Source organism: Monodon monoceros, unplaced genomic scaffold (assembly GCF_005190385.1).
Source record: "Monodon monoceros isolate NGI ecotype Baffin Bay Population unplaced genomic scaffold, NGI_Narwhal_1 Super_Scaffold_14, whole genome shotgun sequence".
Classification (NCBI taxonomy): domain Eukaryota; kingdom Metazoa; phylum Chordata; class Mammalia; order Artiodactyla; family Monodontidae; genus Monodon; species Monodon monoceros.
Genome location: NW_021703770.1, coordinates 42726127 through 42749990, shown reverse-complemented (window position 1 = coordinate 42749990; position 23864 = coordinate 42726127). Strand labels below are relative to the sequence as shown.

Here is a 23864-nt window from a genome sequence, read left to right as displayed (position 1 = left end):
GATGAAAAAGTTACTAAAAGCAAAAAACACGTCAACCAAGAAATCTATATCTGGCAATACCACCTTCAAATGAAAAAGAAATTGAGACATTTGTAGATAAACAAAAACCGAGAGAGTTCATTGCTTGTAAACCTGCCTTACAAGAAATGCTAAAGGAAATCCTCAGGCTGAAATAAAAGGACAGTACACAGTAATTAGAATTCACACGAAGAAATAAAGAACACCAGTAAACATAACTACATAGGTAAATATAAATGTCAGTATCAATGAATTTTTGGATGTGAGTCCTCTTTTGTCCTGTATGATATAAAGACAAAATATGTAGAAATATGTATAAAGACAATAACAACATAAAGGTGGGATATAGCTAAAAGTTTTATATAATTTTGAAACTAAATTGATATTAATTCCAACTAGATTGTTGTAAATTCAGTTATTCCCCAGTGCAACCACTAGGAAAATAACTAAAATATATATGACAAGGGAAATAAAAAGGGAATAAAAATGATACACTAGGAAGAATCTATTAAACATAAAAGAAGGCATTAATGGAGGAATTGAAGAATAAAAAAAGATAAAAGACTTATAGAAGACAAATAGCAAAATGGGTAGAGCTGTTCTTCCTTATTAGTTATTACATTAAATGTCACAAACAATTAAAAAGCAGAGATTGGCAGAATGGATTAAAAATATGATCCAATTATATGTTGTCTAAAGATATTCACTTTAGATCCAATCACAAAATAAGCTGAAAGTAAAAGAATGAAAAAGATATTTGATGCAGACAATAACCAAAAGAAAGCTGGAGAGGGTATACTAACATTAAATGAAAACGAACTTTAAGACAAAAATTGTTAAAAGGGAAAAAAAAGGATATTATATAACGATAAAGGGGTGAATTCATTAAAAAGATAACAATCATAAACATATATGTACCTAACAACAGAAGAAAAAACTGACAGAATTGAAAGAAACACACAGTTTAACAGTAACAATTGGAGCCTTCAAAACCCCACTTTCAATAATGAATAAAAAACTAGACAGAAGATCAAAAAGGAAAGAGAAGACATGAACAACACTATAAGCCAAATAGACCTAACAGACTATACAGAACACTTCAGTCAATGACAGCAGAATATACATTCTTTTTAAGTACACATAAAACATCGAGGACAAACTGTATGTTAGACCACAGAAGTCTCAAAAAGTTTTAAAACACTGATATGCAAAGTATTCTCTCTGAACACAATGGAATGAAACTACAAATCAATAACATAAGTAAAAGTGGAAAATTTACAAATATGTGTAAATTAAAAACATATTCTTAAACAACCAATGGGTCAAAGAGAAAAATAACAGAAGACTGAGAAAACACGTTGAGACGTGAAAACAAGGAGACAACATACCAAAATCTATGGGATGCAGCAAAAGCAGCACTCAGAGCAAAACATACAGCTATAAATGCCTATACTAAAAAAATGGCTCAAATCAATATCTAACATTAAACATTAAAGAACTAGTAAAAATAAGAGCAAACTAAATCAAAAGCTACAAGGATGAAGGAAATAAAGATTAGAGTGGAGATAAATGAAATAGAGATAAAATAGCAACAGAGAAAATCAACAAAACAAAAAGTTGGTTATTTGAAAAGTTTAAAATTGATGAAGACTAAGAAAAAAAGACTCAAATTACTAAAATCATAAATGACAATGATTTTGTATCCTGTAACTTTGCTGAATTCATTAGGTCTAAATTTTTTATGTGGATTCTTTAGGATTTCTACACATAAGACCATGTCATGTGTGACTGGAGAATACTTTGTCCTTTCCTATTTGAATGTCTTTTATTTCTTTTTCTTGACCAATTGCTCAAGTGAGAGCTTCCATAATGTTAAGTAAAAGTGGTGAGAGTAGGCATCCTTGACTTGTTCTTTATCTTAGAGAGGAAAGCTTTCAGTCTTTCACCAGTGAGTACAATGTTAGCTGTGGGTTTTCCATATATACCTTTTATCATGTTGAGGAAGTTCCCTTCTATTCCTTGCTTCTGAGATTTTACCAAGAAAGGGTATTGGGTTTTGCCAAATGCTTTTTCTGCATCAAATGAGATAGTGATGTATCTTCTTTGCCCCTGCCTTCTGTTAATGTGGTGTATTATACTGATTAATTTTAAAATGTTGAACCACCTTTGTATTCTTGGGATTAATCCCACTTGGCCATAGTGCATAATCTTTTATTGTGCTGCTAAATATGGTTTTCAAGTATTTTACTGAGAATTTTTGCACCCATATTTTAAGAGATATTGGTCTGTACTTTTCTTTTCGTGTGGTATCTTTGTCTGGCTTTTATATCAGAGTAATATTGGTCTCATAGAAGAGTTGGGAAGTGTCCCTTCCTCTTCAATTTTTTGGAAGAACTTGGGAAGGACTAGTATTAATTCTTCTTTAAATGTTTGGTAGAATTCACCAGTAAGGCCAACAAATCTTAGACTCTTCTCTGTTGGGAGATTTTGTATTACAAATTCAATCTCCTGACGTTTTATAGGTTTACTCAGATATTCTATTTCTTCTTGAGTAAGTTTTGGTAATTTCTATGTTTCTAGTAATTTTTCTATTGCATCTAAATTACCTAATTGGCATACAATTAATTATTCATAATTTTCTCTTATGATCCTTTATTTCTTTAAGCTCATAGAAATGTCCCCACACAAAATCAGTGGTATTTTATACACAATTAATAAATAACACAAAAAGGAAATTAAGAAAACCAGTTTTTTAGCATCAAAAATAATATGTAGGAATACATTTAACCAAAGAGGTATAAGGCTTGTACACTGAAAACTGTAAGAAACTGCTGGAAGAAATTAAAGAATACCTAAATAAATGGAAATATATCCCATGTTCACAGATTGGAAGATTCAATACTGTTAAGATGGCAATAATCCCCCAAAGTGACCTACAAATGCAATGCCATCCATATCAAAATTCCAACAGTCTTGTCTTTTTCTTTTTTTTTTTTGCAGAAATGGAAGCACAGATTCTAAAACTCACATGGAATTGCAAGGGATCTCAAATAACCAAACAACCTGGCAAAAGAACAAAGTTGGAAGACTCATACTTCCCAATTTCGAAACTTAATATAAAGCTATAGTAAACAAAACAGTGTGGTACTGAAATAAGGGTAGACTTACAGATCAAGGGAACAGAACTGAGAGTCCAGAAATAAACACATAAACCTATGGTCAAAGGTTTTCTACAAAGGTGCCAAGATTATTCAATGAAGAAAAAAACTGTCTTTTTAAGAAATGGTGACGAGAAAACTGCATACCTAATGCAAAACTATAAAGTTGGTGTCTTACAGTTTTCACGTACAGGTGTTGTTTTTTTTTTTTTTTTTGCAGTATGCAGGCCTCTCACTGTTGTGGCCTCTCCCGTTGCGGAGCACAGGCTCCAGACGCGCAGGCTCAGCAGCCATGGCTCACGGGCCTAGCCGCTCCATGACATGTGGGATCTCCCCAGACCGGGGCACGAACCCGTGTCCCCTGCATCAGCAGGCGGACTCTCAACCACTGCGCCACCAGGGAAGCCCCCAAGTACAGGTCTTTTATCTCCTTAGGCAGGTTTATTCCTAGGTATTTATTCTTGTTGATGCAATTGTAAATGGGACTGTTTCCTCAATTTCTCTTTCTGAGCATTTGTTGTTAGTGTATAGAAATGCAACAGACTTCTGTATATTAATTTTGTATCCTGCAACTTTATCAAATTCATTGATGAGCTCTAGAAGTTTTCTGGTGGCATCTTTAGGGTTTTCTATGAATAGTATCAGGTCATCTTCAAACAGTGACAGTTTTACTTCTTCTTTTCCAATTTGGATTCCTTCTATTTCTTTTTCTTGTCTGACTGCTGTGGCTATGACTTACAATACTATGTTGAATAAAACTGGTGAGAGTAGGCATCCTTGTCTTTTTCCTATCTTAAAGGAAATGATTTCAGCTTTTCATCATTGAGTATGATGTTAGCTGTGGGCTTGTCATATACAGCCTTTATTATGTTGAGGTATGATCCCTCTATGCCCACTTTCTACAGAGTTTTTATAATAAGTGGATGTTGAATTTTGTCAAAAGCTTTTTCTGTGTCTAATGAGATGATCATATAATTTTTATTGTGCGATTTGTTAATGTGATGTGTCACAGTGATTGATTTGCAGATATTGAAAAATCCTTGCATCCTGGAATAAATCCCACTTGATCATGGTGTATGATTCTTTTGATGTATTGTTGGATTCAGTTTGCTAATATTTTGATGAAAGTAACTGAAGACGACACTAGTATTTGGAAAGATATACCTTGTTCATGGACTGGAAGAATTAATACTATTCAAATGACCATTTTGCCCAAGGCAATCTACAGATTCAATGCAATCCCTATGAAAATATCAATGGCATTTTTCACAGAACTAGAACAAATAATTTTAAGATTTGTATGGAAACAGAAAAGACCCCAAATAGCCAAAACAATCTTGAGAAAGAGGAATAGAACTGGAGGTATCATCCTCCCTGACTTCAGACTATATACAAATCTACAGTAATCAAAACAGTATGGATAAACAAAAAGGTCTTACTGTATAGTACAGGGAACTATATTCAATATCCTGTAATAAACCATAATGGAAAGAATATGAAAAATTATATATATATGTGTGTGTGTGTATGTATAACTGAATCACTTTGCTGTACATCAGAAACTAACACAACATGGTAAATCAACTGTACTTCAATTTAAAAAAAATAACAGTAGGATACAAAACATACACATAGATCAATGAAATAGAACAGAGGGCCCAAGAAATGAACCCATGAATTTATGGTCATTTAATCTACCACAAAGTAGGCAACAATATACAATGGAGAAAAGAAAGTATCTTCAATAAGTGGTGCTGGGAAAACTGGATAGCTACATGTAAAAGAATGAAACTAGAACACTCTCTAACACCATATACAAAAATTAACTCAAGATGGTTTAAAGACCTAAATGTAACACTGGAAACCATAAGATTCCTAGAAGAAAACATGGGTGAAACACTCTTTGACATAAATTGTAGCAATATTTTTTTGAATCTGTCTCCTAAAGCAAAGGAAATAAAAGCAAAAACAAACAAATGGGCCCTATTAAACTTAAAAGCTTCTGCACAGCAAAGGAAACCACTGACAAAACAAAATGATAATCTACTGATGGGAGAAAATATTTGCAAATGATATGACCAATAAGGGGTTAATATCTAAAATACATAAACAGCTCATACAACTCAACATCAAGAAAACAAACAACCCAATTAAAAAAATGGGAAGAACACCTGAATAGACATTTATCCAAAGAAGACATAGAGATGGCCAACTGGTACATGAAAAGATGTTCAACATCGTTAATCATCAGAGAAATGCAAATTAAAATCATAACAAGATAGCACCTCACACTTGTCAGAATGTCTATCATGAAAAAGAACACAAATAACAAATGTTGGTGAAGATGTGAAGAAAAGGGAACCCTGGTTCACTTTTGTTGGGAATATAAATTAGTGCAGCCACTGTGGAAAACAGAATGGAGATTTTTAAAAAAACTAAAAATAGAACTACCATATGACTCAGCAATTCTATTCCTGGGTATTTATCTGAAAAAAATGAAAACATACATGCATCCCAGTGTTCACAGCAGCATTACTTACAATTGCCAAGATATGGAAGCAACCCAGTGTCCATCAACAAATGAATGGAATTAGAAAATGTGGCATACATATACTATGGAATATCACTCAGCCACAAAAAAGAATGGAAGTTTGCCATTTGTAACAACATGGATGGACTTGGAGGGTATTATGCTAAGTGAAATAAGTCAGAGAAAGACAAATACTGTATGATATCACTTATATGTGGAATCTAAAAAATAAAAGTAACTATTAAATATAACACAAAGAAATAGACTCACAGATATAGAGAACAAACCAGTGGTTACCAGTAGGGAGAGGGAAGGGGGAGGGGCAACATGGGGGCAGGGAATTAAGAGGTACAAACTACCATGTATAAAATAAATAAGTTACAAGGATATATTGTATAACACAGGGAACATAGCCAACATTTTATAATAACTATAAATGAAATATAACCTTTAAAATTGATTCAGTATTCTGCATACCTGAAACTTATATAATATTGTATGTCAACTATACCTCAATTTTAAAAAGTGAATGTTGGCTTATAACTCACACCATATACAAAAATTAATTCAAAATGGACCTAAATGTAAGAGCTAAATGTAAGAGTTAAAACTGTAAAACTCATAGGGATAAATCTTTATGACCTGAGATTTGGCAATTTCTCAGAAATGACATCAAAGGCATGGACAACAGAAGAAAAAACGATAAATTGGACTTCAACAAATTTAAAAAAATGTGTACATATAAGTATACTATCAAGAGAATGAAAAGACAAAGGAAAAAGTCCTTGACAATTATATATCTGATAAGAGTCTAGTGTCTATTATTACATATCTGATAAGGGTCTTATATACACATATCTAATACCTAATAAATATATGTATATATTTATTACACACACACATAGACACACACACACATACATAGGGAGAGAGAGAAGGGGAGGAAGGCAGAAGGGAAGTGGGAGAGAGAGGGAGAGAACAGATGAGGGTCTAGTATCTAGAACTCTTAAAACTCAACAACAAAAAGAAAACAACCTAATTAAAATATGGTCAAAGGACATGAATAGACCTTTCTCCAAGGAGAAATACAAATGGCCAATAACACATGAAAAGACACTCAAAATCATTAGTCATTAGAGAAATAAATATCAAAATCACAATGAGATACCACTTCACACCCACTAGATTGGTTATGATTAAAAAAAAAGATCCTAACAAGGATGTCAAGGAGTTGGAACCCTCACACATTGCTATTGGGAATGTAAAGAGGTATAGCCACTGTGGAAAACAGTTTGGCAGTTCCTCAAAATGTTAAACACAGAACTACCATATGACCTGTCAAATCTACTCACAGGCATATATCCAAGAGACATGAAAACAGGTGTTCAAACAGAAATCTGTACACAAATATTCATAGCAATATTATTCATAATAGCCAAAAAGTAAAAACAACTGAATGTCCATTAACTGAGAAATAAATAAAATGTGGCTTATCCATACAATGGAATATTATTCATCCATAAAAAGGAATGAAGTACTGATACATGGATGAACTTTGAATACCTTATGGCAAATAAAAGAAGCCACAAACAAAAGGTAATATATTTTATAATTATATTAAATGAGATGTCCAGAATAAGTAAATCCATAAAGACAAAAAGCAGATTAGTGTTTGCTGGTGGCTGGGGAGAGGACTGAATGAGGGAGTACTGCTTAATGGGTATGAGGTTTCTTTGGGGGTAATAAAAATGTTCTGGAATTAGATAGTGGTGATGGTTGCATGATATTGTACATTTATAATGGTTTAAATGATGAGTTTTACTTCAATCAAAAAGAAGAAAAAAGAAACCTGAGAATTGCAAGGGGAATATCCCCAGATAACAGTAGAAGTCCATTCCAGGAAAACAGCTTCACAGCAGTACTGAAGAGTAATTAATCCATACTGGAACAGGATAATGGAAGATTCTAAAAGGAAAGTCTCCTTCAGGGGAAAAACTGCCAACTGATATATATGACCATAAGGAAAATATATATAAGTGTGGCAGAGTTGTTGGAGCAACTGATGCGCAAAGTTAACAACAGTTGCATAGAAAAACAAGGCAAACGTTAACTCCAGGAAAAAAGACGGATTGTATGAAACGGAGATATGCACCTCTCAGCCAAGCAACTGTATTTATATAGTCATATAATATAAAGAGTGATGATGCTATAAATGAAATTTAAGTAACTATGTGATGGGGAGGGGGTAGATAGAAGGGTTGAAGAAGTGAGGGGGCTGATGTGAAAGACATAAATTCTCATTTTCCAAAAGATGCTTTCAAAATATAATATAAAAAATGAGAAATATGGAAACAATTTAAATATTTTCTTTAGAATATGGAGTTAAAAACTAGAAGAAAATGCTAATAGAGTATTTTTTATAACTTGTAACTTTTAAATTACATACATAGATTGGTTGACAAAAATTTGGAAACTAAATTAATAAATAATCTTTACTTTATTAAAAAGTAGCTGGTGTGGGAAAGACTATTTGTTCTTCCCAAGAGCAATTCTTCCTTTCTGCTTCAGCAATAGAATTAGCTGGCTGGAAAGCTAAAGATTATATTTTCCAGTCTGCTTTGTACAGCATGACTAAGTTCTGGCTAATGAGAAATTAAATAGAAGTTATATATGCAACTTCTGGGTCATACTTTTTAGAACTTTCTTCCTCCTTCCTTCCTGATGGCTAGAGAGGGGACATGTGGCTGGAGCAGAGGCATTCATCTTGTGCAATAAGATAGAAGCCATGTATTGAGGATGGTAAAGCCATAGGACAGTATAATACACGGGCTGGTAGAAACTTCACAAACCAGAATGAGTACACCAGCTCAAAATTTTACATGATACAGAAGATACAGAAATAAACTTCTATCTTGTTTCAGTCACTGTTATTGTGGTCTCCCCTTTAGAGCAGTCAAACCTATAACCAAATATAGACAGAAATCAACCAAAAGAACATAATAAAATTTCGTATGTACCTAAGGTTTGCAGCTAAGCAAATATTAACTTTACATGAATGCTAAAACTCTCTTATGAAAGTTGAGAATTATGGTAAAAATTTACCTTTTTTAACTGGAGACTGATGTTGTTCATTAAGACCTTGAGAAAAGGCTTGCATTCCATTCGTCTTACACTATTGAAAGAAGAAAATATACTTTTTATCTAAGGTTTTAAAATTGTATCTAACACTGTTTTTTTAATCCATTTTTAGTTTATTTTTGTGTATGGTGTTAGGGAGTGTTCCAATTTCACTCTTTTACATGCTGCTGTCCAGTTTTCCCAGCATCACTTATTGAAGAGACTGTCTTTTCTCCATTGTATAGTCTTGCCTCCTTTGTCATAGATTAGGTGACCATAGGTGTGTGGATTTATCTCTGGACTTTCTATCCTGTTCCATTGATCTATATTTCTGTTTTTGTGCCAGTAGCATACTGTTTTGATTCCTGTAGCTTTGTAGTATAGTCTGAAGTCAGGACGCCTGATTCCTCCACCTCCATTTTTCTTTCTCAAGATTGCTTTTGGATATTTGGGGTCTTTTGTGTTTCCATATAAATTGTGTGTGTTAATTAATTTGATTGCAGTAATCATATCACAATATGTATGTATATTACATCATCAGGTTGCATAACTTTTTTAAAAAATCATGTTGTTCAACCTAAATATATTAAATTTGTATTTGTCAATCATATCTCAATAAAGCTGAAAAAAAGTAAATTTACTTTGTCATGCCTGCACATATTAACAACTGAAAATGTAGATTATTTCAAATCTTTCATAGCATGTAAGAAAGTACACCTACTAAAATTTTATAAGGTGATTATCTATGTCTTATCTCATTTAACTGTCATAATCTTACAAGGAAGTAAAGAAAGTGTTATGATCACCATGTTACAGGCAAGGGAAATCAAGACAAAAAGTGTTTAGTAACAAATCCAAAAGTGCATAGATAAGAGGTAGTCAAGCTAGCTTTAGAAACTCAGGGCTACTGCATATAGTTATGAAGAATGTGGATCTAAAGGGGTACCATTCACAGCACAGATGTGGCAGATATCCTAGCAGGTGGCAGCAAGGTCTCTTATTCTAACAAAATCTGTATTTTTATATAATTTTTTGTTCTTCTTCTAATTCTTGTAAAGGCACCAAATGGATAGCAGTGGCCCTATTAAACCCACTCATTTAACAAACACAGAGTGCCTACTACATGACTGGCACTGTGCTTTGTATTGGGAATACAAAGATGAACATAGGGCTTCCCTGGTGGCGCAGTGGTTGAGAGTCCGCCTGCTGATGCAGGGGACACGGGTTCGTGCCCCAGTCTGGGAAGATCCCACGTGCCGCAGAGCGGCTAGGCCTGTGAGCCATGGCCACTGAGCCTACGCATCTGGAGCCTGTGCTCCGCAACAGGGGAGGCCACAACAGTAAGAGGCCCACGTACCGCAAAAAAAAAAAAAAAAAAAAGATGAACATGACATTCCAGTATATGTTTCTGGAGGGATCACAAACTAAAAGGTAGACAGAAAAATAAAACACTAAATGACAATGAAACTTGAGAAGTTCTATAATAACGATATGCAGAAGGTGCAATGGAAGGAAGGGGTATCAAATTTGACTTAGAAATTTCAGGAAACACTTTACATAGGAAGTGATGCTTAAACAACACTTATAGGTTTAATAGGAATTAGGCTGGCTGACTGGTGAAAAATGAATGTTTATGGAAGAAAAGCAGCCTTTGAGCTGCAAAACATGGGATAATATGGCTAGTTTAGGAAATGAAAAATGTTGACCAGGCTTGAGTAAAGCAAAATAAACACCATTTTTTTTTCAAGTCAAGGTTCTTTGCAATTTGTGGTGAAATACCCAATCTGCACACCTAGATATTCTATTTAGCCTTTTCATTTTTATAGCAAAAATGTTCCCAGACCCTGTCCCTTATCTTAAACAAATGTACACCACTGAGATAAGGAAGGAGAACAGGAAGAGACAAATTCATATCAACATCCATTCCTAGGTTGAAAATTTAAAGAGTAAGACTTATAAACACTCTCAAAAGGCAAAATGTAAACAGGAAAAATACTGTAACTCATAAAGAACTAATTTCTGTAGTATAAAGGAGCTCCTAGGAAACAATGGGGAAAAAAGCCTATAAAAAAGAATGGTGCATTTAATATTGTCCCAGAGGTCTCTGAGACTGGCACATATATGCAATGGAATATTACTCAGCCATAAAAAAGGAACGAAATTGGGTCATTTGTAGAGACATGGACAGACCTAGAGACTGCCATGCGGAGTGAAGTAAGTCAGAAAGAGAAAATCTAGAAAAATGGTACAGATGAACCTGTTTCTAAGGCAGAAACAGAGACACAGTTGTAGAGAACAAATGTATGGACACCAAGGGGGAAGGAGGAAGTGGGATGAATTGGGAGATTGGGATTGACATACATATATATATATACTAATGCATAAAAAATAGATAACTAATGAGAACCTGATGTATAGCACAGGGAACTCCACTTCACTTGCTATAAAGCAGAAACTAACACAACATTGTAAAACAACTATATCCCAATAAAACTTTTTTTTAATTAAAAAATATAAATAAATAAATAAATAAAAAGAATGGGTGAAGGCCATGAATAGGTAATACAGATGAAGGGAAATTCATATTATTTTTAAACAGATCAAAGATGGCCACACATTCTTGACATTCTTTTATCTCCTCCCCTTGAATCTGAGCAAGCTCTGTGATTGCTCAGACCAATCTAATATGACAGGCCCCTGCTGGTTTCCAGGCCTTAGTCTTGAAACCCAGATGTGGTGCTGTAAAGAGCCCAAGCCACTTGGTGAGGTCATTTGTGGTGCCCCTTCCAGTCTACAGGGGCAGTTAAACTCTAAACCAACAGCCAGCATTAACTACCTGCCATGTGAGTGAGCCATCTGGCCATCCAGTCCAGTCAAGACTTTAAAGCACTCCAGACCTAGATGTTATCTGATTGCAACCACATCTTTGAGAAATGGTCACCTAAGACCAGTCAGCCCACAGACACATGAAAGATAATAAGTTGTTGTTAAGCCAAAGTTTTCAAGTGCTTATTTATGAGGTAATAATTTAAAAAAACAGATTAAAAGAAGTTGTTCAGGCAGAAGAAAGATAATACCAGTAATAAACATGGATTTACACAAAGAAATTAAGAGTGCTGGAAATGGAATAAATGAAGGTAAAATAAAATTCATTCTTTTATTTTAAAAAATTATTTTAAAATATAATATACAAAAGCAAAAATAGTAGCAATGTGCTGTGTATTTATAGCACAAACTAAAGTAAAATTATGACAATAGAGCAAGAATGGGAGGGAATACACTACAAAAAGGCTATGAGATATAAGAAGTGAGTTTAGCAAGGTCAATATACAAAAATCAATAGTATTTCTATATCCTAGTATCCAAGATATGGAATTTGAAATTTACAAAAAATACCACTTAACAATAGTATCAAAAAACACAAAATGCTTATAAATTTGACAAAAGATGCTCAAGACCCCTATGCTGAAAAAAACAAAGCACAGAGAGAAATGTCATGTTTATGGATCAAAAACTCAAAATTAAGATGTTAATTCTTTTCAAATTAATTTTTAAACTCAATCAAAATTCCAATAGGCTTTTTTGTAAAAATTGACAGCCTCATTTAAAACTTATATGGAAATGCAGAGGACCCAGAATAACAAATTTGAAAAAGAATAAAGTTAATGAACTTTCATTACTTGATTTCAAGACTTATCAGAAAGCTACAGCAGTCTGTAAAGTGTGATGGCGACCAAGAGATAGACATATAGGGAATCTAGTATATAGCATGATAACTATAGTTGACAATACTGTATTGTATATTGAAAGCTGCTAAGAGGGTATATCTTAATGTTCTCACTATAACAAAACAACAACAACAAAATAGTGATTATGTGAAATGAAGGACATGTTAACTGAACCCATTGTGGTAAACATTTTACAACATACACACGTATCAAATCATCACATCCTATACCTTAAACTTACACATTATATGTCAATTATATCTCAATAAAGCTGGAAAAATACAGACATATAAATCAGTAGAACATAATAGAGTTTAGAAATAAATTCACACATATAGGATATAGTGATTTGCTTTTGTATATTATCTTTTAAAATAATTTTTTAAAATAAAAGAATAAAAAGACAACTCAAATATTAGAAACATGCAAAGGATCTGAACAGACACCAAAAAGAAAAAAGAAAACTACAGATGGTAAATAAACTCATGATAAAATGCTCAATCTCATTAATTATTAGGAAAATGCAAATATAAAATACGATGAGATACAACTACTCACACACTAAAATGGCTAAAAATGAAGACTGACTATACCAAGTGTTGGCAAGGATGTGAAGCAACTGGTACCTCACACACTATTAGTGGGAATGTAAGAAAGTACAACCACTTTGGAAAACATTTTGGCAGTTTCTAAACCAACTTAACATATGATCCGTCAATTCCACTCCTGGGTATTGTGTGCATGTCCACACAAAGACGTGAACACAATTATCCACAGCAAAATTATTCATAATATCCCAAAACTAGATACAATCCAATGTCCATCAACTGAGGAATAAATAAATTGTCCTGTATTCACACAGCAGAATACTATTCCAAATTAAAAACAAACCAACTACTGCTATCTACAAGGACATGGAAGAATCTCAAAAACATTACGCTGAGCAAAAAAAAATCTAACACCAGGGCTTCCCTGGTGGCGCAGTGGTTGAGAGTCTGCCTGCCGATGCAGGGGACATGGGTTCATGCCCCGTCCGGGAAGATCCCACATGCCGCGGAGCAGCTGAGCCTGTGAGCCATGGCCGCTGAGCATGCACGTCCAGAGCCTGTGCTCCGCAACGGGAGAGGCCACAACAGTGAGAGGCCCGCGTACAGCAAAAAAAAAAAAAAAAAATCTAACACCAAAGAATATAGACTGTGTGATTTCATTTATATGAAATTTTAGAGCAGCCAAAACTAATGTATAGCTAAAGAAAGCAGATCAGTGGATGCCTGGAGGAGGGAGCACTAGGATTAGCGGAAGTGGGGATGGTGAATGACTATAAAGGAATAAAAGAGTATTTTGGGGGAAGATGAAACTACAGCTCTATAGCTTCATTGTGGGGTTAGTTACATGAGGTATATATTTATCAAAACTCTTTGAACAAATGGGTTCATTTTTCTGTATGTAAATTATACCTTAACAAAGTTGGTTTAAAAAAATACAGAGAGTTAGTAAAAAGTGTCCTTCATTATAAATTATGTGATATATCTCTGACATAGATTCTGGTCGCTTTTGCATTATAACTGAAGCAGCAGACAAAATTTTAAACTTAGAAGTATATCTAATTAATTGATTTTTCTCTATAAAATTTACAATATTAATATACTCCTTTTTACTTATAAAGTTTCTAAAAGAAGGTTAAGGGTTCCAAAGAGAGGTATGAATATTATTATTGTATTAATTAGGGAAATGCTAACTACTGGAACAGATAAAACAAAACATTACAATGGCTTAAAAAATTAATATAAAGCAAGTGTAATTAAGATATCATGGTACTGACACAGAGATACACAAAGAGATCAATGGAAAAGAATTAAGAGTCCAGAAACAGGCCCTATTTATCTGAAAACTTATAAAGATGGCATAAATCTGAATGGAAAGAATAGATCATTCAATGAATTGTGCTTTACAACTGGTCTTCTATATGAAAAAAATAGATTTTTATCTATATCATACAAAAATTAACTTCAGGTAGATTATACACTTAAATATTAAAGCAAAACTTTAAATCTTTTTGAAGAATATGTAGGAAAAATATCCTTTGATCTTAGGGATGAGAAAACTTCATAAACAATGACACAAAGCATGAAATCATAAAAAAATTAAAATATGACTACATTAAGATTTTATAGTTTGAAAAACACACACACACACACAAAAAAAATTTTCTCATAGACCAAGAGAAATGGGCAAATGATATGAACTGATAATTTACAAAAGAGAAAAACCAAATGGCCAAATTAAACATAAGAGGCTGCATTCAAAGTAATAAAGAATTAAAAATTAAAACCGACAAGTTACATTTCTCACCCATTAAACATGAAAAAAGAGTGGAAGTCACGGGCTTCCCTGGTGGCGCAGTGGTTGAGAGTCCGCCTGCCGATGCAGGGGACATGGGTTCGTGCCCCAGTCCGGGAAGATCCCACATGCCGCGGAGCGGCTGGGCCCATGAGCCATGGCCGCTGAGCCTGCACGTCTGGAGCCTGTGCTCCGCAACGGGAGAGGCCACAACAGTGAGAGGCCCGCGTACCGCAAAAAAAAAAAAGAGTGAAAGTCTGACAGTAACAAGGTAAGGGTGCAGAAAAATCAGAGTACTTCATGCATTGCTTGTACAAATCACTTTGGAGAGAAATCTGACAGTATATAGCAATTCTACTCCAGGTTTATACTACTGAGAACCTCTCAAACATGTATTAAACATAACATATAGATGGGTGTTTATTGTAGCGTTTATTATAAAATATTTCTATTTCTATTATAAAACAGAAACAAGTGTCATGCCCATGACAGAAAATGGAACAAGAAATGTAGCTTAATATATATATATAAAGAGATTATTCTGTATCAGCACATATTGAACTGCTTTACTCATTTTAACAGTTGCCTAGTATTCCATTTATAAATATATTTATGCTTGTCTATGCATAATGTATTTCTGGAAGTTTCTAGATAAGAAAGGGGTACAATGGTTACTTCTGATCAGAGGAAATAGGTGACTGGGGGATAGAGATTGGAGGGAAACTTCACTAAATGTCATTTTGTATATTTTGAATTTTTAAATTTGTGACTATTTTATTTAGTCAAATAATTAAATTAGAAAATTTTAAATATAAACCTAAATGTGAAAAAACATAGCAGAATATGTGTAGGTAAAATATTATTTATATAAAATTGTAGAACAGTTAAAACAATTCTATTTGTTATAGCAAAAGTACTAATACATTCACGAAAACAATAATAAATTGAGGACAGTTATCTTGGGGAAGTATAGGAAGGAAATGGGATGGTGCAGGGATATATAGGTTTTTAAAATTTTACCTGTAAGGTTTTTTGCCTTAACATTTTCTAAAACAAATAAAACAAAATATTTAGATTTGAAAATGGTGAGCAATGGGTATTAATAAGTGTTTATTCTCTTTAATATATGCTTGAAATAGATCATAACTTTTAAAAAGTATATAAAGCACTTAGTATAGTACCTGGCACACAACAGCCATCTAACAAATGTTACTTTCCAGTCGTAATGCTTTATTTTATTATAACTTCTAAGACTTACTCTGCTAACTCCACTTTGTAAGTACTGGGTGTTGCATGGATATTCGTTTTGGAAGTTGAAAGGGAATACTGTTCCTGTTAGGAGAGAAAAAAAACATTTTAAATATCTATTACTTCAATAAATGGTATACCACCACTTAAAAACCTTAAGTACCTAGGATATTCTAGGCACTGCTTTGAAATTTTTTCTGATAGTTCATTTACTCAACACAATGAAATGTCAGCCACCATATTAGGAGATGGGTTTATAAGCATGAAAAAAGCTCAGAGATAAAAGAATTCATAGCTTATTTTTAAAAAAACAAGCTCATAAATAATGACTATAATAAAAATAAGTTATGTGACAGGTACAGAGAAGATACCAGGGGAGAGTAGAGTGGGCTTTGGGGGTATCAACTAAGGCTTCACGAAAAGAAATAATTCAATCTGGGTCTTGAAGAAAAAGTAGATTTCTTTGAGGATGTGAGTTGTCCAGAGAGTATAGAAGTATGCTGAGAAAGGCTAAAATTAATTTCTGATTTACTTAACTTTTCTGCTTAATAAACCCCTACTCCTGTCCAGATCTTAAGAGGATATAATTAAATGAGAGATCAGGGCTACCAGCCCACTCCTACCTACCCCTGAAATAGCCTTCAAGGGAAAGGATCAGTGGAAAACTGAACTTGTACAAATGAGGGAGGGACGAGTACTGTAAAAAGGCTAGTCACAGAAAGAAGCGGCTGCCAATGGTTTTATTTCCTTCGCTTTAGGAAAAAATCTGAGACTTTGCCCTACACAACTGCTTCTTCAGTGCACCAGAAGGATACAGCTTCAGCATTGCTAAACTATGGTCCAGAAGATCCCTTAATTTCATTTTGTCTGTCCTAAGTCACAGCCATCTTCAAAGGAAACATTACCAAAGTAGAGACAATCTTCTTTGTAGGAACCAAAGATAGGAGAAAAAATGGAGGACTGAGGAGCTGTGTCATTTCTATATTTTCTGATTCATCTTTGTACCCAGTAAAAGGGCTATATTTTCCCTTTTCTAAGTAGCCAGTTATTCAGTTGAACACATGGACTAAACAGGATTTAAATAACTTTTATATTTTATGTATATATGTATAGACAAATATACATAAAATATAAATATATATACTAGTAATGAAAATAATAACAAAAAATTTAGAAATTAAATACCAAGTATTTCAAGAATTTGTCCAAAAGTTTAGTTTTATGGGCAAAAGAAAATATTTTAGAAAATTTAGATTTCCTGAAAAATTAGATTTTATGTTCCAGCTCAAGCACAGCCTTAATCTGTAAGTGTTGCTTGGTACTAATTTTTTTCAGTTAGGTATATTTTTTAAAGTCTAATGCTCTCTCCAGATGACTGCTCTGCAGTGATCATAATCACAGGACACAATTTGTATTGAGAGTATCATTCTGAGTAGAAGCCAGTTGTTAACCATGAAAATGAGACATGAAAAAAAAAAGATACACAAGTTGCTCTCAGGCAAAAAAAATACACGAGTTCTTCCCACCTTTGCTGGTCTGGTAGACCATTAAGAATTTTCTTAATGTAAGTCAAAACCACAATGAGGTATCATCTCACACAGGTCAGAATGGCCATCATCAAAAAGTCTACAAATAGGGCTTCCTTGGTGGCACAGTGGTTGAGAGTCCGCCTGCCGATGCAGGGGACACGGGTTCGTGCCCTGGTCCGGGAGGATCCCACATGCTGCGGAGCGGCTGGGCCCATGAGCCATGGCCGCTGAGTCTACGCGTCCGGAGCCTGTGCTCCACAATGGGAGAGGCCACAGCAGTGAGAGGCCCGCATACCACCAAAAAAAAAAAAAAAGCCTACAAATAATAATTGCTGGAGAGGGTGTGGAGAAAAGGGAACCGTCCTACACTGTTGGTGGGAACGTAAATGGGTGCAGCCATTATGGAAAACAGTATGGAGGGTCCTTAAAAACTAAAAATAGAGTTAACATATGATCTAGCAATCCCACTCCCGGGTATATATCCAGAAAAGACAAAATTTCTAATTCAAAAAGATACATGCATCCCAATGTTCATAGCAGCACTATTTACAATAGCCAAGATATGGAAACAACCCAAGTTCCCATCAACAGAAGATGTGATATATACACAATGGAATATTAGCCATAGAAAAAGCATGAAATAGTGCCATTTGCAGCAACATGAATGGACCTAGGAAATATTATACTTAGTGAAGTAAATCAGACAAAGACAAATATTATATGATACCATTTACATGTGGAATCTAAAAAATAATACAAATGAATCTATTATAAAACAGACTCACAGACATAGAAAATAAACTTATGATTACCAAATGGGAAAGGGAGGAGCAGAGGGATAAATTAGGAGTACGGGATTAACAGATACAAACTACTATACACAAAATAGATAAGCAACAAAGATTTGCTGTATAGCACAACTAACTATATTCAATCTTATAATAACCTATAATGGAAATAATCTGAAGATATATATATATATATATGTATATAACTGAATCATTACTGTATACCTGAAACTAACACAATATTGTAAATCAACTATATTTCAATAAAAAAAGAATCCTTCTCTTCGGTAATACTTCTAAATTCTTTAAACAGTGGAGATCAATGGTTTTCATTATTTTTTAAACATCCACCATTTATATATTTATTTACTTATATATTGTATACACACATTACTTATATATTATTTGGCCTTTCAAATACTAATTAGCCATTAACCAATTAATTTTTTAAAATGTGTACCCTAGATTACTCACCAGGAGGAGAAGTCAGATGACGAACAGGTCTTGCTGGTTGAAGTGGTTTACCAATCAATTTTTTGGTTTCCATTGTCTCAAAGACCTTGAGGTTCCATACTTTAGGCGGGAAAAATACATTTTATCTTCTAGACAAGATAATCAAGTTGCTTTAACATATATACAAATAACCACGACATTCATTTGAAGAGAACTATTTTATAAGGTGGAAAACACAAAACAAAGCATTTAAAATAACATGCAACAAACCATAGACCCCTTTACAGCATGTGTCACAACTGAATATTCCCTCTTTAAAACATTTTTCTCCCTTAACTCCCCTGACTCTTTTCTTTAAGTTTTGTTTCCTATTTCTTTGATTGCCTCTTCTAACTTCCTTAGCTGAATCCTACTTTTCTCCAAATAAACTTAGGGATTCGTCCAAATTTGGCTTTGGTCCTCTTAGCTACTCTCATCTATTCTTATGATTGCAACTACCTATCTGCATGATAAATAGGCCCTAATTTACACATCCAGCATCTACCTCTCTTTTAAATTCCAGTTTTACCTTTCTAATTGCCAAAAGATATTTCCATTTATATTTTACTATAGATACCTCAAATTTAACATATCCAAAATTGCAGTACTATTTACAATAGCCAGGACGTGGAAGCAACCTGAGCGTCCATCGACAGATGAATAGATAAAGATGATGTGGTATATATATACAATGGAATATTACTCAGCCATAAAAAGAAATGAAATTGAGTTATTTGTGGTGAGGTGGACAGACCTAGAGTCTGTCATACAGAGTGAAGTAAGTCAGAAAGAGAAAAATACCATATGCTAACACATATATATGGAATCTAAAAAAAAGGTTCTGAAGAACCTAGGGGCAGGACAGGAATAAAGATGCAGATGTAGAGAATGGACTTGAAGACACGGGGAGGGGGAAGGGTAAGCTGGGACAAAGTGAGAGAGTGGCATTGACATATATACACTACCAAATGTAAAATAGATAGCTAGTGGGAAGCAGCCGCATAGCACAGGGAGATCAGCTTAGTGCTTTGTGTCCCCCTAGAGGGGTGGGATAGGGAGGGTGGGTGGGAGATGCAAGAGGGAGAGGATACGGGGATATATGTATACGTATAGCTGATTCACTTTGTTATACAGCAGAAACTAACACAACAATGTAAAACAATTATACTCCAATAAAGATGTTAAAAAGAAAAAAAAGACTACTTGGCACAAGGCAAGTGCTAAATAAATGCTATTACTATAAAAAAAATCAAATTCATTACTTTGACTCCAAAGATGTCCCTCCTCCTGTATTCCTTAAGTCATCACCAACTCCCTCATATCACCCTCAGTTAAAGACACCTTAAATTTGTCTATATTAGAGCCCCCACACCATAATCAGTCTCTAATTCCTATCCATTCTACTTCCAAAATATCTCTCAAATATATCTTCTTTACTCCCACCACTACTCTTTTAGTCCCACAGTAGTTCTTAATTCATCTCCCTGAACACCTAGACTGATTAAAATACTCCCTCTCCCTATGTACCTATGTACCTGGGACACAGTGAATATGCCCTTATCATGCCACTTAGGGAACACTGTACTATACTATACTATATACCACACTATAATGGCTGATTTGTCTTCCATACTAGGCAAAAGTGAGGAACAGAGTCTTCTTAAAGTGAGGAACAATATTTTCATTCCTCCTGTGTCCCCTACAACTAACTCAGTACTTGGACTGGATCCAAAGTAGGTGTAAAACAAGCATCTGCTGAACAAATGGGTGAACATAGTCTCCAAACTATGATCTCCTTACACACATACCTGCTTAAAAAACTTCAGTACCCCATCACCTCCTGAATTATTAATAGAAACAGGACCCAACATCCATGTGTCATGCACAGTAAACCACTTATCTATGTCACATTATTTAATATTCAGAACAACTTTATAAATTTGGCACTATTAACAGATAGAGCTCAGGTCTTGGGTCGGCCTACCTAGGTTCATATCATAGCTCCACCACTTATTTATGTAATTATGGAAAACAATAACCCCTATCTCCTAAGTTTGATGTGAAGACTAAAAAAGAAAATTCTGTATAAAGCATTAGCACAATGCCTGGTACATAGTAAAAGTTAAATAAATGTTAATTTTATCATTTTTTTATCCTCATTTTACAGAGAAGGCTTAGGGAAATCAGGTAACTTGCCCAAGGTCATGAGTCTAAAAAGTGATGGGTATGCTCATCCCCATGCTTTTGGCCAAGATGCTATGCTCAAGCTAGCCCCATACTCTCTTTCCACCTCCCACACAGGCAGAACTGTCCAAGTTTCATTAAGTACCCTTCTTATGTGCTCATAAATCACCCCTGTATCCTCTTCCAGTGTGTTGCATTAGTTTCAAATACCTATTATCTGACTATAAAATTATAGCTCTATCACTCAGGTATATCTCTAATGGCTAGCACAGTGTCTAATACACAGTACACGTTCAATAAGTTGTTGAATTCATAAATGTTATTTTGTTTCATCATATATATTCAGGTCCTCTGTTTGGAGTTCCCTCACTCTCCCTGCTGCTCTTCTCCCAAATTGCTATTCATCCTTCAAAGCCAAGGTCAAGTTCCCTCTACTTCCTTGGAAAGTATCCTCATGTCTCAGCGCTAACATTAAATAAACTGGTTCACATGAAGTTCTCTAGTTCCTAACAAATAGGTGATAGTAAAATAACAATAGTGGTAGCAACAATAATGATTTTTCTTTCTTCCTCCAGTGGTCCATATTGTATTGGGTTGGCCAAAAAGTTCATTCGGGTTTTTCCATGACTTCTTATGAAAAAGCTGAATGAATTTTTGACCAACCCAATATTTTGCCTATTAATTTTTCTAAAATGTATCATACAAAAAATCTATTATATGCCTACTTGGTTAGACTGTGAGTTAGTTTAAGCCAAAAAAACTAGGCTTTATTTATCTTTGTATCTTAGTAGCTGCAACATAGTTTTACTAAATAAATCTATAAATTTAAATACCTCCTATTTAATGAAAATCTGATGCCTGAATGGACCAAAAGCTTTCCAAATTTTGATACCTATCAAGACAAAGTCAAAAGTAAAACTCCACCTGATTTTGCACTTGCTCATCCAGAAATTGATTGTAACCCATGATTTTAAGCAGAGGTTGGTCTAAGTGACTGTTTCCCTAAGTATAAAATAGGGTTAATCACTTTCTTTACGCTCCAAAGAAATGCTTTCATCTTAAAAAAATGCCTTTGGACATAATTCAAGTGTTAAAATCATAAATTTATAAACAATCTCTCAAAGTTAGCAATGATAACTAAGCACAAAATAGTTACTTTTTCTTGAAATTCGGAGAGATGCAAGCCAGTACTCTAAGTTAACACCCATCTAGATTTGTAATGTGTATGTTGACTGGTATTTCCGCACAGTGATTAACAACCTTCTAAACAAAACTAATGCACTACTTTGATATAATAGGAAAAAAAAAGTTATAAGCATATGTAGCAAAAAAAACCCACTTCAAATATTTATTGAATATTTTCTATGTGGAAGGGAATATTTTAATATGGACCAAAGAACAGTCTAATATTGCATTATTTAATGTTTATCCTAGCCATTTTAATTAGGACACTAATACTAGTAGTAGTAATTTTCCATCCTGTTTCCCATATGAAAAGAATACAATAGAGTACTTTGGCACACGCTTTTTTATTTTTCATTGCTCAGCTGAAATCGAGTTGGTAGGTTGTAAAGTCTTTCCAGTTGCTGAGCAATGCAAATCCCCAGTATTCAATGCAAATCCACAGTTTTCAAGTGTTGGGGAGTTACAGAACTCCTATATGATTTTACAACACATATAAATAAACAAGCAAACAAATGAAAAGATTTTTCAGTACCACCTACCCTTTCAATTTGTAGTATGAAAACTACAGCAAAGTCCCCAGATAAATAAATCCACATCAGTTAAGGAAATTATTAAAGTAAACTATGTCTGCATAGAGACAGTGACATTATAGGGAATAAGTTTGGGATGCATACTACATAACAGCATCATGTCTTAAACAGTGTTATTAATGGAAATGTATTTACCTTATACAACAATAAGCAATTATTATTGTAAAACTGATCTAGGATCAGAATCTATGAAGGACAGGGCTCCACAAACCAAAGCCTAATTCTCTGGGTTACAAATAAAGACAGCTGAACTACACAGTCAGCATATAAAATAACTTCAATCTTAAACTCTAATGTCTGCTCACTCATTGAATGTAGAACTCCTTTCCTTTGAAGCTACCTAGGTTAGGCATTTATGATATCAAGTGTTACAAAGAACAGTTGCAAAAAAAACATAACCCTACCTACAACATTGGGTAGCAAGTAGTGGGCCTGTCATAAAGTTGTCTTTGAAATGTAAATATATAGTTTTGTGGTATAAATATTTTTAAAGGACATTTTGATCCAATGTCTCAAAAATTCATTATATTAACACATGCTGAGAAATGGTTACTAACTAAAGTTGTTTTTCAAGTTTACACAAATCATCTTAAAATGCCAAGTGGTATGAACAGAACACTGGTTTGCAAGTCAGGAAACCTGTGTAGGTGCTATTCTTCATCTAGAATACTAACTATATCTTAGGTTATTTGTTTGTTTAAAAAAATATATCAAACTAAATATAAGGGCCCACCAATTCTGAAATTACAAATTAACCTAAAATTTTCTAAAATATAGTACCATGAGATAAGTATATATACTGATCAATTGGGGCAAAATTTCATTACCCAACATATCCTATTCTTTTTTAATTAAAACTCCATTTTTTGAGATCCTACTACATGTTAAATGCTTTACATATACTATCTCATTTAATTTTGAGCCGTACATTAACTGTTGTAGAAAATCATTATTAGC

General features: G+C 34.0%; 1 protein-coding gene across 1 annotated transcript in view; it reads right to left on the bottom strand.

Moving 5' to 3' along the window:
• CUNH8orf88 (chromosome unknown C8orf88 homolog) overlaps positions 1 to 23864 on the bottom strand; it is a 41804-nt gene that overhangs the window by 16084 nt on the left and 1856 nt on the right. Inside the window, exons 2-4 of the mRNA XM_029222955.1 lie at positions 18931 to 19029; positions 16150 to 16223; positions 8809 to 8878 (exon numbers count right to left, since the gene is read on the bottom strand). Coding sequence (XP_029078788.1) covers positions 8809 to 8878; positions 16150 to 16223; positions 18931 to 19003 — 217 coding nt within the window. The 5' untranslated portion in view covers positions 19004 to 19029. The remainder of the gene's footprint in view (positions 1 to 8808; positions 8879 to 16149; positions 16224 to 18930; positions 19030 to 23864) is intronic.